General features: G+C 38.2%; 1 protein-coding gene across 1 annotated transcript; it reads left to right on the plus strand.

The window, feature by feature from the left end:
* The first annotated feature begins 4,756 nt into the window (after positions 1–4,756).
* On the plus strand, positions 4,757–12,721 carry LOC138851780 (small ribosomal subunit protein uS2-like). Its single transcript, XM_070081252.1, has 3 exons — positions 4,757–4,914; positions 8,473–8,608; positions 12,495–12,721. Exons 2-3 carry the CDS (start codon positions 8,476–8,478, stop codon positions 12,719–12,721), a joined length of 360 nt encoding a protein of 119 aa, XP_069937353.1. The 5' UTR covers positions 4,757–4,914; positions 8,473–8,475.
* The last annotated feature ends 34 nt before the right edge of the window (positions 12,722–12,755 follow it).

Below are 12,755 nucleotides of genomic sequence, written 5' to 3' on the forward strand. Positions count from 1 at the left end.
TCCTAGGGGAGAACTTATGGACCTTAATGAAAATAAGTCACTCCTTGGTATTCTAGAGTTATGAGAAAGCTGCATGACCCATATGGGTTTAGCTCATAAAATGAATAATAATATTATTATTATTATTATTACTGTTACTGAATTATTCTGGAGTGTTAACTGTATGACCCACTTTTAATAATAATTATTTTGGTTATTAACCCTCAGGGTCAATAATCTGAATGAAGTCTTTTATGCCTATTCTATTTGTGTGTGGAAAGCAACATGAATAATATAACCCAAAATGTGAAAGCATACACAAATATTTCAATCAAATTAAGCATCCAAGTGTTGTTCAAGCTTGTTGGTGCAATTAAGTTTATTCAGGTACAGGTCGTACAGGTACAGGTCAGGAGAGGTCGTTCCTGCCTGACAAACTTACTGACGTTCTTCAATAGAACATTTGAGGCAGTTGACAGCGATAAGGAATATGATATTGTTTATTTGGATTTTAGTAAAGCTTTCGATAGAGTACCTCACAAGAGACTCTTAAGAAAAGTGGCAGCTCATGGTATAGGAGGTAAAGTTCTAGCATGGATTGAGGCATGGCTAACCAATAGAAAGCAGAGAGTTACCATTAATGGAGTGAAATCTGAATGGGGATTAGTCACTAGTGGCATTCCACAAGGATCAGTTTTAGGCCCTCTCTTGTTCATAATTTACATTAATGACCTTGATGAAGGGATTACGAGTGACATGAGTAAATTTGCTGATGATACAAAGATAGGCCGTATAATTCACTCTGAGGAGGATATCAATGAACTCCAGGACGATTTGGACAAATTAAAGTCTTGGTCTGAAAAATGGCAGATGAAGTTCAATGTGGATAAGTGTAAGGTACTTGCCCTTGGTAATGAAAATAACCCTCGAAGCTATAATCTAGGTGAAGTAGAGCTTGATCATACAGAATGTGAAAAAGACTTGGAAGTCATGGTAAGCAGAAATCTAAAGCCAAGACAGCAGTGCCTTAGTGTGCGCAACAAGGCCAACAGATTACTTGGATTTATCTCAAGAAGTATAAGTAACAGAAGTCCAAAAGTTATTTTGCAGCTCTATACATCACTAGTGAGGCCTCATTTAGATTATGCTGCTCAGTTTTGGTCTCCTTACTACAGGATGGATATAGACTCATTAGAAAGCATACAGAGAAGAATGACTAAAATTATTTACTGTGTAAGGAACCTCCCGTATGAAGATAGACTTAAAGCCTTAAATCTCCACTCTCTGGAGAGGCGTAGAACGAGAGGAGATATCATTGAAGTGTATAAGTGGATGACAGGCATAAACAAGGGAGATATTAATAAAGTACTGAGGGTGTCGAACCAGGTAAGAACCAGAAATAATGGATATAAGTTGGATAAATTTAGATTTAGAAAGGACATAGGTAAGTACTGGTTTTCTAACAGAGTTGTAGATGCGTGGAACAGTCTTCCCAGTGGGGTGATAGAGGCTAGGACCTTGTGTAGCTTTAAGAAGAGACTGGACAAATATATGAGTGGGAGGGGCTGGGTTTGATTGGTGTCATTGGGTACGGGAGTTATTTCTTGGGTGGCTTTAGGTAGAGATCGTTTTGATAAGGGCCTGCCTCGTATGGGCCAGTAGGCCTTCTGCAGTGTTCCTACATTCTTATGTTCTTATGTTCTTATAAATACAGTTACGTAAGTTATCATACATAGTAGCACACGTGTAGATCGGATAACCCAAAAAACTCAGTGACTTATTTCCATTAAACATTCTTAATACATATTACAGTCACAGAAAACGGAAAGGCACCAAGCCTGTAAGAGTCATATTAAATTAAACAGTAGATAAATATACATTTTAGGGTCATGAATTTCATTTAGGATTTTCAGAGACTTACAATTTGGATAGCTTACAAAATACAGAGTATTATATTCATGGGGAAGTGATCAACTTCTAGTCAGGAAATATTCAAATGATTTTTACTAACAGCAGTATAAATTTCTACAATAGTTCTGAGAGCACATAAATGTTTTAGGCATACATAAATGGTACATTACATACATTTAACTTAAGAGAATCTAATAAAGTCAGTAACTTATTTCCACAGGAAACCTACAATGCCTATGGAATGGGAGGTACATAATCAGATTTGATACAAAGAAAAGGTAAGTACAGTAGTTTCAATTCTTTAATAAATAATAATCATCATCATAATAAAACAAAATAATAATAATACGTATTAAATTAAGCACTAAACCAGATAGGGTCATGTAGAAATAATAGTTATAATAATTATTATGAATGTACAATATATACGAAGAGGAAGGTATATAGGAAGGTGGGGTAGGGGTCGTCCCCAAAAAGGTTGGAGGGAGGGGGATAAAGGAGGTTTTGTGGGTGAGGGGCTTGGACTTCCAGCAAGCATGCATGAGCATGTAAGTTAAGAGTGAATGGAGACAATGGTTTTTGGGACCAGACAAGCTGTTGGAGTGTGAGCAGGGTAATATTTAGTGAAGGGATTCAGGGAAACGGGTTAGCTCGACTTGAGTCCTGGAAATGGGAAGTACAATGCCTGCACTTTAAAGGAAGTGTTTAAGATATTGGCAGTTTGGAGTGACATCTAAACTGTTGTATCTGAGCGCCTCTGCAAAGACAGTGATTATGTATGAGTGATGGTGAAAGTGTTGAATGATGAAAGTTTTTTTCTTTCTTTTTGGGTCACCCTGCCTTGGTGGGAAGCGGCTGATGTGTTGAAAAAAAAAATATAGGAAAATTGCTGAATCTGGAGGGATCATGAGATTTGATCCAAGGAAAGGGAGGATATGTACATTACTATACATCACGATGATTGGGAAAGAAATGCTATACCTGTAGGGGTCGTATAGCACACAGAGGGAATGGAAAGCACTCTGAGTGGATCAAAGTAATGTCCAATTCCTTGGATCAAGAGCCTCTCACAGGTAACAATATTTAAAGCATAAAAAAACTTTGCTAACTTTATTATTAAATTTAGCTTGAAGTGCTAAACCCGGTAATCGTTTGATCCAAAGGTGAGGAAAGGACTAATTCCTTGCATCAAGAGCCCTTCGCCGGTATCAAGGAACTCCCTTGAGGGGTGCTCGCCATTTCTGAGACCTTTAAATTAATTTAATACTATTTGGACAATCAAATAAGTACCCTAAAAAGACATATATCCCCTCAAGGGGATATATACCATATGGGGCTCTTGATCCAAGGACTTATCTTCCCGGGGGGGATCGAACCTCAATACTTTCCATTTCTCAGGCGCAACATGACCCCAATGGGTTAAGCTTCTACACGATAAAAAAAAAAGAAAAGACTAACATATATCACTTACAATCTACTTGACATTTCGTACAAACTTTGTCAGGTTGGTCACCAGAATGTTGTTGAAGCTGCTTAAGGGTGTACAGCACTGTAGGAGCCGTGCAAACACTACCGTACAACCTCCCAGCGGCATGGGATTAATAAGTTTATTCAGGAATACACAAATACAGTTACGTAAGTAAGTAAGTAAGTTTATTCAGGTATACACAAATACAGTTACATAGAATTATCATAGATAGCAGCATATGTGTAGAGAACTTAGGATAACCCAAAAAGTCAGAGTGACTTATTTCCATTGGGGTCCTTTTAATACCTTATTACGTATTATACTGTAAAGGAGATATACTGGGAATAAGGTCAAATGAGTTATTTATATTAACATGTGTTAACTAAAAAAAAGTCATTCTCCTCCCTTTCTGTCGCTATATTCATTAGGTACCTTTTGGCACTCTTCTTGAACTGGTTCATGCTATGACTGGCTTTGACATGTTCAGGTAGTCTGTTCCATTCCTTTATTGCTGTACAATAAAATGTGTTTGAAGCCTGGCCACTGACTGTGGGTACTACAAAGTTGTGCTCTCTCATCCTAATACTATAATTGCTTTGGTTCCCAGTCTTGACAAAATTGGCAGCAAGATATTCTGGACACTGTTTGTGAGCAATTTTATAAACTTGATTTAACCTCAGTTGTTTTACTCTTTTCTTCAACATTCAGAATATCCAACTGTTGTAATTCATCCTGGTCTACATGTTCTCTTGGACTCAGGTCCAGGATGAATCTTACCATTTTGCTCTGGGTGAGTTGCAGTCTATCTTTCAGTTTTTTTTTTTTGTCAAGGCAGAGTACCATGAAGAGCAAGCGTAGAAATATAAATACATATGCAGTATAATGTGATCCTTTATTGACTACGTTTCGCCCACATAGGGCTTTTTCAAGTCACAAACAGATCTGTTTATTGACGTAGTCAATAAAGGATCACATTATACTGCATATGTGTTTATATTTCCATTGTGTCGGTATTTTATACCATTTATTTCCAAGAGCAAGCGTAGTTCATATGACATTGTATAAGGGCTAGACATACGGTCCTGCGAGCCTCAGTAGGTAGACACTGTGCTTGTCAGTAGAGGAATTTCAGTCTGGCATTCGCCTTCTTTACTACACTGTTTCTCATCAGTTCTGACATACATGGGTTAAAAGGGATTCCCAGATATTTTACTGAGGTGATGGACTCTCATAACCGTTATAAAAAATAATGCGTTATGTTCTGAATGTTTAAATCAACATTTTTAGTTTTCAATGTGAAGTTTTACATAGTTAGCCATGAAATAGCTCCCAGTTTTCTCTTTAAATGCGTTCTAATCTTGGAAAATATGTAATATTCACTTCAGCTTACAAAAAATATGTTGCGGAGTAATTTTGGTGCGATAGATATTTCTAAATATTTTAGTGAGTAGGAGGCAATAAAGGGAATTGGAAATTATTAATGCATGGAAATACGAGTGTTAGATTCAATTCCGAGTTCTTCTTGATGTGATCCTGCCGAGGAGCGGATAGCCGCCGTGAGTGTCACATTTATTTCACCTCTTAGCGGCTTGGGGGAGTTTTAGTGATCACAGAATAACATATAACTGTCATTGAGTTAGGTCTTTATGGGTTTTTGCTGAATTAAACTACAATACGGTTGTGAGTGAGTGGATGTTTGAAGATAAATAAGTACGGTTCTCCATCACCGTATCTGGTGAATGTAAACAATGTGTCAAATTTTTCTTGATATACTAGTATGTTAGCATTTCAACATATTCATTTGTAATAAAAGGTACGATATTAGCTCTGAGCTCTTTCACATGTATCATCAGAGATATAATAGTTTGGTAGTTACATGCACCCATTACTTGTGAATGGTACTTAGAAGACGTGTAAATAAGTACGTTTAATTAGGTACATTTACACATACGTACAGTTTCGCAAATTTTTGATTACAGGTATCATACATACATAGTAACATAGTAAATTTCTAGTTGGGCTGGAAAAAATGCTTCTGGTACTGGAAATATTGTATACTGTATTTGTAGCTGCACGAGTTTTACTTGCGGTGTTCTGCCTTCAGTAATTATTCCATTGTGTAAATATAATAAAAATAATTAGTTGTAGGCCTAATTACCTTCTTTCATTGCGTTCCATTCTTTCACCATTAAATTTACAACTGTGATCTCTTGTTTTCCCCGTTGAACATAGTAAAAAGTTCTCTTAATTGCTCTTTTTTATGACCTTGAGTGTGGTTATAATTTTAACACATTGGCTGTTACTTTTTTTTCTTTGGGGGGGTTATCTTAGGTAATTTACATTGTATGATAATTGTACTTATGTATACCCGTACCGAAATAAACTTGCTTGCACCCCTCTTACTTTTTTGGGGGGGTTATCCTAGGTAATCTACACATATGCTGCTATGTATGATAATTTATGTAACTACGTGTACCTGTACCTGAATAAACTTACTTTTAAACTTTTTTTTCCCAAGCCATTTTGTAACTTTTCGAACCATTTCTGTTGGTTCCATTTTTGTTTTGTTACATGAGAGCATCACACTGCAGTTGCATATTTTAATTTTGGCCTAACATACGCTGCAATGCAAAATCTTGATTTAACAGATTAATGGGGGAGGGCGAATGTAAGTGTCCTGTAATGCCATTTATCTATTAAATCCAAATGATTCTTCTTTTCCATGATTGCAATAATGAACAATTCTGGAATCTGGAGTTTATTAAATCCAAAATCAATTTACCCAGTGGAATGCAACAATAAACCATCTTGGAAACAATGGAATTTGCCTGGACAATATATTTTGTCCATATTCAATACAGGGCATGGCAGTGACTCTCCTCCTGTAATTACACACTAGTCAAATATTTGTTGCAAACTGCTTTCTCAGCATTTCTCCATCCCTATAGTATTTAAAAGCTATCATTTACTAACTTTTCTGGATACAGTTAAGGAAGAGTAAACATGTAATCATTTACTAAATGGTTATAACTATGACCATAATTTTTAAAAGGGTGGACTGGTAAGCCAGCGGAAGGCCTCGGTCAGATGACCAAAAGCTCCAACGGTCGGTCATCATATGACTAAGACCTGCGTTAGGAAACGCTTGTCCTGTTTCCTGACAAACCTTACCTAACCATGTAATCATTGTCTCGTGGTTGGTTGATAGCCACCTTAACTCTTGCGTTGAGGGACCAGCTTTCAATCCCTGACAGGTGTAGAAATGCAGGTCATGTTTCCTTACATTTGTTGCCTTCTCACCTAGCAGTAAATAGGTACCAGGGTGTTAGCTGATTGATGTGTGTCACAATCTGGGGGAGGGGATTAAAGGACCCCTTCCGCCACTGGAAATAACCCATGTGACATCTTGGATTATAACCCTTTGAGTTATAATCCATACAAAATCTTGTTTTAAAATTATTTTTTAGTTTGTCAGTGTAGCATTTATATGATCTATCGCAGCGCTGTATAGCCTTTGTGGTTTAGCGCTTCTTTTTTATGATAATAATATATGATCTATCAGTAGTGAATTTTTTTATACCTAATCTCAAAATCCTATGTTTTTATAAACAATCTGTTATGTGGAAGATTGAGACACGTATGCAACATATGGGAATCTTTATTGAAAAAAACGTTTCCCCATAGTGGCTTCATCAGTCCGGTACAGAGCAGAAAGGTGTAAGGAGAGGAGGAGTTTGAGCTAATCAGTCCCTCAGCCTGGAGTGTGTGTGTTCAGTCCATCACTAGTAGAAAGTTCAGCATAGGCCCAAAGAATTTGCTTATATACTGTAGTCAGGAGAGTTGAAGCAGGAGGCGGCGGGATCACAGTGGAGCCATCCACTAGTATAAGTAAGTCTTCGTCCAAAGGTTGGACAAGTGTTGAATTCTTCGTTTCAAGATTACCTCAAACTCCTCTCCTTAACCTTTCTGCTTTGTAATGGACTGATGAAGCCACTGTGTGGCAAATCGTTTTTTTCAACAAAGATTCCCATATGTTGCATAAGTGTCTCAATCTTCAACTTGTCGGTTTTCAAAACCATTTATCACATCTGTCAGACGCTGCAACATTATGGGATCTTGATACAAGGAATTCTTCAACACTTGTCCAACCTTTGGACGAAGACCTACTTACCCTAGTGGATGGTTCCACTGTGATTCCGCCTTCTGCTTCGACTCGCCTGACTACAGTATAGTATAAGCCACTTCTCTGGGCCTAAGCTGTACTTTCTACTAGTGATGGACTGAACACATTGATTCCAGGTTGAGGAACTGATTATCTCAAACTGTTCCTCTCCTTACACCTTTCTGCTTTGTATTGGACTGATGAAGCCCCATTGTGTGGCAAAACGTTTCTTCAATAAAGATTCCCATATGTTGCATAAGTGTCTCACTCTTCAACTTCTTGGTTTTCAAAACCATTTATCAAATCTGTTACGTGGCCCAATTTTACTTTCATTTCCATAACAAGCATTTTATCATAGTTCATCTTTCACCATGTATGCTCAGTTTATCTAGGTAATCTTCATTTTTATTGTTTATTTTGCGTAAGATTTTTTGTATCGTCCATAAACATCCATGTAGCATGGGCCAGTAGGCACTCTTCCAATGGAAATAAGTCGCTTTGACTTTTTTGGTTATCCTGGGTAATTTACAAGTGTTACTATATATACCATAATTTGTGTAACTATTTGTGTACCTGTACTTAATTTTTATTTCTTCAGATAAGTTATTTCTGTGAATTATAAACATTATAGAGGCATGTGTAGATATTTGAGGCACCCTACTAGTGACATTTTTTCCAAGAGGATTTTTTTTCCCTCATTCCTATATTTTCCTGTCGCAGTCATTGTCAGAGTTTGTATTTTTTTTATTCCTTTTATATTTCATAATTTCCAGATTAGTGTCTATTGATTTTTTGTTTTAAATTAGGTAAATCCAGTTTACATGTTCATTTTGTTTAGTACTAGAAATGTAAATTCTCTGGTTCCAGTGTTGATGATTTTTATAGATGAACCTTAAGGAATAGCTATTTTCTTTTTCTGTTTGTAAAATTAAATTTTTTTTTTTTTTTGCAGATCATGTCGGGAGGACTTGCTGTTATGAGCCTTGAGGAGAATGATGTGACAAGGTTTCTTGCAGCATCAACTCATTTGGGTGCCAACAATGCAAACTTTCAGATGGAACAATACGTCTTCAAGAGGCGTCAGGATGGTAAATAAATACTACATTTGTATACAGTAATTGAAAAGATTACATAGTATTGTTTTTGTCAATGTTCATTTTTACAGTGAATAATTTTTATTAAACCACATGATTTCCAATTGTATGCACTTGAAGGATAGTGTATGCTTCAGAGAAAGGGGTTAAGAGTTTTGCGTAATGATAAGGAAACCTAATTGAACATGGCTTTCATCAAAAGTTGCACCATCATCTATGGGTGCACGATTGGATACATTATCAGTCTGTGCTAACTCGTTCCACTCATCGAGCTTTGGAAATGAATAAGCTTGTTTAGTATACCATATAGTGTATGATGGTTATTATTGAAAGAATTAAAGGTACAATGAAGAGCTGGATTGTAAATGAAAAAGGAAGCTTTAGACCGTGTTTACATTGAAGCGTACAAGTGAACAGTATTTAGGTAGGTAGTTTTCGTTGTATTTATAAATTTAGAAAGGGCGTATGATAAGGTGGGTAGGGAAGCAATATGGCAGATGACACAAATGTATGAAATAGGTAATAGGATACTTATAACAGTTAAGAGTATTTATGAAGATAATGGGGTTCAGGTTAGGGAACACGCAGTAATAGTAAACAGAGTAAAGTCAGAGGCGGCTACAGTGAAAAGCTCTGTCCTACATGGTACAGTATTTGCTCCCATCCTTTTCCTCATCCTCATATCTGACAGACAGAGATGTAAGCTACAGCGAATGACTCCCAAATTTGCATGACAGTGTCTTGTCCGTTGAAGACACTGCAAGTCTCCAAGCGGACATCAACCAAATCTTTAAATGAACTGCAGAAAATGATATGAAGTTAAATGAAGACGAAGTTCAATTACTCTTATGGAAATTAAAACTGTATTGGAGTATAAAACAAATTCCAACCACACAATAGACCAAAAAAGTAATGTGAAGGACCTGGGAGTGATAATGTCAGAGGATCTCACTCTCAGATCACAACAAAGTATCTATCACATTTGCTGGGAAAATGATAGGATGGATAATGAGAACCTTCAAAACTAGGGATGCCAAGCTCATGATTGGAACAAACTCCCGAGTACAGTTATAGAGGCTAAAACATTGTGTAGTTTTAAAAATAGATTAGATAAACACACGAGTGGGTGTGAGTTGGACCTAACTAGCTTGCGCTACTAGGTCTGATGCCGTGCTCCTTAAGTGGAAGTGACCTAACTAGGTGGGTCATTGGGCTATGCCAGAGGGTGACACGGACCTGCTTCGCATGGGTCAGTAGGCCTGCTGCAGTGTTCCTTATGTTCTTAAGTCTCCTGTTCTCTCTAGGCTGGAATATTGCTGTACACTAATGGCCCCTTTCAAGGCAGGCAAAATTGCAGACCTGGAGAACATACAGAGAACTTTCACTGCATGTACAAGTACAATAAAGCGCCTAAATTACTGGGAACAGTTAGTCCCTTGATTTTTACTCCCTGGAATGCAGGCAAGAAAGGATGCACGATAATATGCACTTGGAAAATCCTAGAGAGACTAGGCCCTAATCTACATACAAAAATCACTCCCTACAAAAGCAAAAGATTTGGCAGGAGAGGCAACATCCTCCTGTTGAAAAGCAGGGGCACTACGAGTACACCAAGAGAAAACACGATAAGTGTCAGGGGCCCCAAGGCTGTTCAACTACCTCTCAGCATACATAAGGGGATTACCAATAGATCATCCCCCTGGCTGTCTTTCAAGAAGGCACTGGACAGACACCTAAGCCAGTTCCTGACCAGCTGGGTTGTGGCTCATACTTCAGTTTACATGCAGCCAGCAGTAACAGCCTGGTTGATCAGGCCCTGATCCACCACTAGGCTTGGTCACGGATGAGGCCGTGGGGGTGTTGACTCCTGAAACCCCTTCCAGATTTGAGATTCAATTTCCAGATTTGGTAAGATGTTGAATACTGTGGGGCTGCAGATATTGTTAGAGTTCCCTTATTGTGCCTACCACACCCTTGCTTATCACTGGGTTTATTTTGCATTTCCTCCATATATCTCGCTCCAGTATGTTATGGCAGTATGCGGATTTTGGACCAGGCCCTCGAGTATTTTCCAGGTATATATTATCACTTCTCTCCTCTGCTCCAGTGAGTACATATGCAGGCCGTAAATGATCTCTGTACAGTGGACCCCCGGTTAACGATATTTTTTCACTCCATAAGTATGTTCAGGTGCCAGTACTGACCGAATTTGTTCCCATAAGGAATATTGTGAAGTAGATTAGTCCATTTCAGACCCCCAAACATACACGTACAAATGCACTTACATAAATACACTTACATAATTGGTCGCATTCGGAGGTGATCGTTATGCGGGGGTCCACTGTATTTGTTCCAGCTCTGATAGTTCTCCTGCCCTGAATGGGGCCATCAACATTGAACATTAATCCAAATAAGAGAGCACTAGCGATTGGGAAAGTGTCACAATTGGCATTATTTCCCTTGTTTTGAAGGTTCTCAATATCCTCTGGCTGTCGTGATGTTTAAATCATGTTCTCTGAAAGAAAAGCCAGCTGACATAATTATTCCTAAGTATTTCATGTGTTCCTTTTGAGCTCTTCACTCTTTTCAAACCTAAGCAGCTGGCACTTAACACCATTGAACATCATGCTCTCCACTACCCACTGGAAAACTGCTTATATCTTCCTGTAATTTTTCAGTGTCTTCTACCGAAGTGACTTCAATGCTTATTATAGTGTTATCTGCAAATAATGATACAAAACTGTGATGGGTGTTCTTATCTGTCTGAGGATGGGAAACAGCATTGCTAGCCAAATGGACTAAGGCACTTTGGAATTTTGGCAGACTTCTCAGGAGGCATGCTAAAATATCAGGGGGTTTGAGTCTTGGCTAGTTGCAGTATTGTTATTTGCTTAAAACCACTTGTTCATGGATGCATTAATATGTAAGACTATAGTGGTACTAACACACTTGTATGGGTGTGAAGCATGGATTGTGAATGTTGCAGCAAGGAAGAGGCTGGAGGTAGTGATGATGATGTCTGAGGGAAGTGTGGGATGTGAAAATTATACAGAGAATTATCATCATCCAATCTCCAAACTATTAGTAGTTTGGAGATTATATGCAGGGCTACTAAAAATATTATTGAGAAAATGAGGAGGGGTTGTTGAGATGGTTTGGACATTGAGAGAATGGAGCAAAATATGACAACTTGGAGGATGTATGAATCCGTAGTGGAGGGAAGGTAGGGTAGGGGTCGTCCTAGAAAAGGTTAGAGGATGGTGGTAAAGGAGGTTTCGCATGTGAGGGGCTTGGACATCCAACAGGCCTGTGTAAGTGTGTTAGATAGGAGTGAGTGGATGCAAGTGCTTTTTGACGTGTTATATGAGCACTAACATTTATGAGAGGTTTCAGGGAGAACTGGTTAGCTGGACTTTAATCCTGAAGGTGGTAAGTATAGTGCCTGCATTCGGAAGGTAGGTTGGAGATATTGCAGTCTGGAAGTGCATCTGAACTGTAGTATTGGCATGGCTCTGGCAAGAGGCTGGTGAAGTGAATAATGCTGAAAGTTTTTCTTCTTTTTGGGTCACCTTACCTCACTGGGAGATGGCTGGTTTGTTTAAAAAAAAAGTGGTAATTTGGAATGCAGTGAAACCTTAGTGCAAAGGACTGATAGGGAGGAGATATGCACTCGAACAATAATCTGTTGTATTAAATTGACTATGTAGTGGTCGTAGTCCTCTGCATTGATGACATTACTAGTTAATTCACTTAAGATTTTGGGTAAGCTGCTGGATTCCAGGAATGTAACCATTGTTATTTGGCATTCTGCTATTGAAACTTGGTAAAAAGAACTTTTGTTGCCCTTGTAAGAAAAAGAATATTAATATCCTCCCTGCAGGTGTTCACATCATCCATTTGCGCAAGACCTATGAGAAGATCCTGCTAGCAGCACGTGCAATTGCTGCCATTGAAAATCCTGCTGATGTGTATGTGATATCATCACGCCCCATGGGACAGAGAGCTGTACTCAAATTTGCAAGATACACTGGTGCCACTCCAATTGCTGGGCGCTTCACTCCTGGAGCATTCACCAACCAAATCCAGGTAATTTTTTTCATGGAGTAAAATTAAGATTAGATCATTGGCTGAGGTTTTAAAA

The sequence above is a fragment of the Cherax quadricarinatus genome, unplaced genomic scaffold, assembly GCF_038502225.1.
Source record: "Cherax quadricarinatus isolate ZL_2023a unplaced genomic scaffold, ASM3850222v1 Contig2065, whole genome shotgun sequence".
In the NCBI taxonomy this organism is placed as follows: domain Eukaryota; kingdom Metazoa; phylum Arthropoda; class Malacostraca; order Decapoda; family Parastacidae; genus Cherax; species Cherax quadricarinatus.

Coding starts and splice junctions, on each gene's coding strand:
- LOC138851780 (XM_070081252.1), top strand. CDS start 8,476: ATGTCGGGAGGACTTGCTGTTATGAGCCTTGAGGAGAATGATGTGACA. Junction 8,609..12,494: donor CTTCAAGAGGCGTCAGGATG/GTAAATAAATAC, acceptor TCCTCCCTGCAG/GTGTTCACATCATCCATTTG.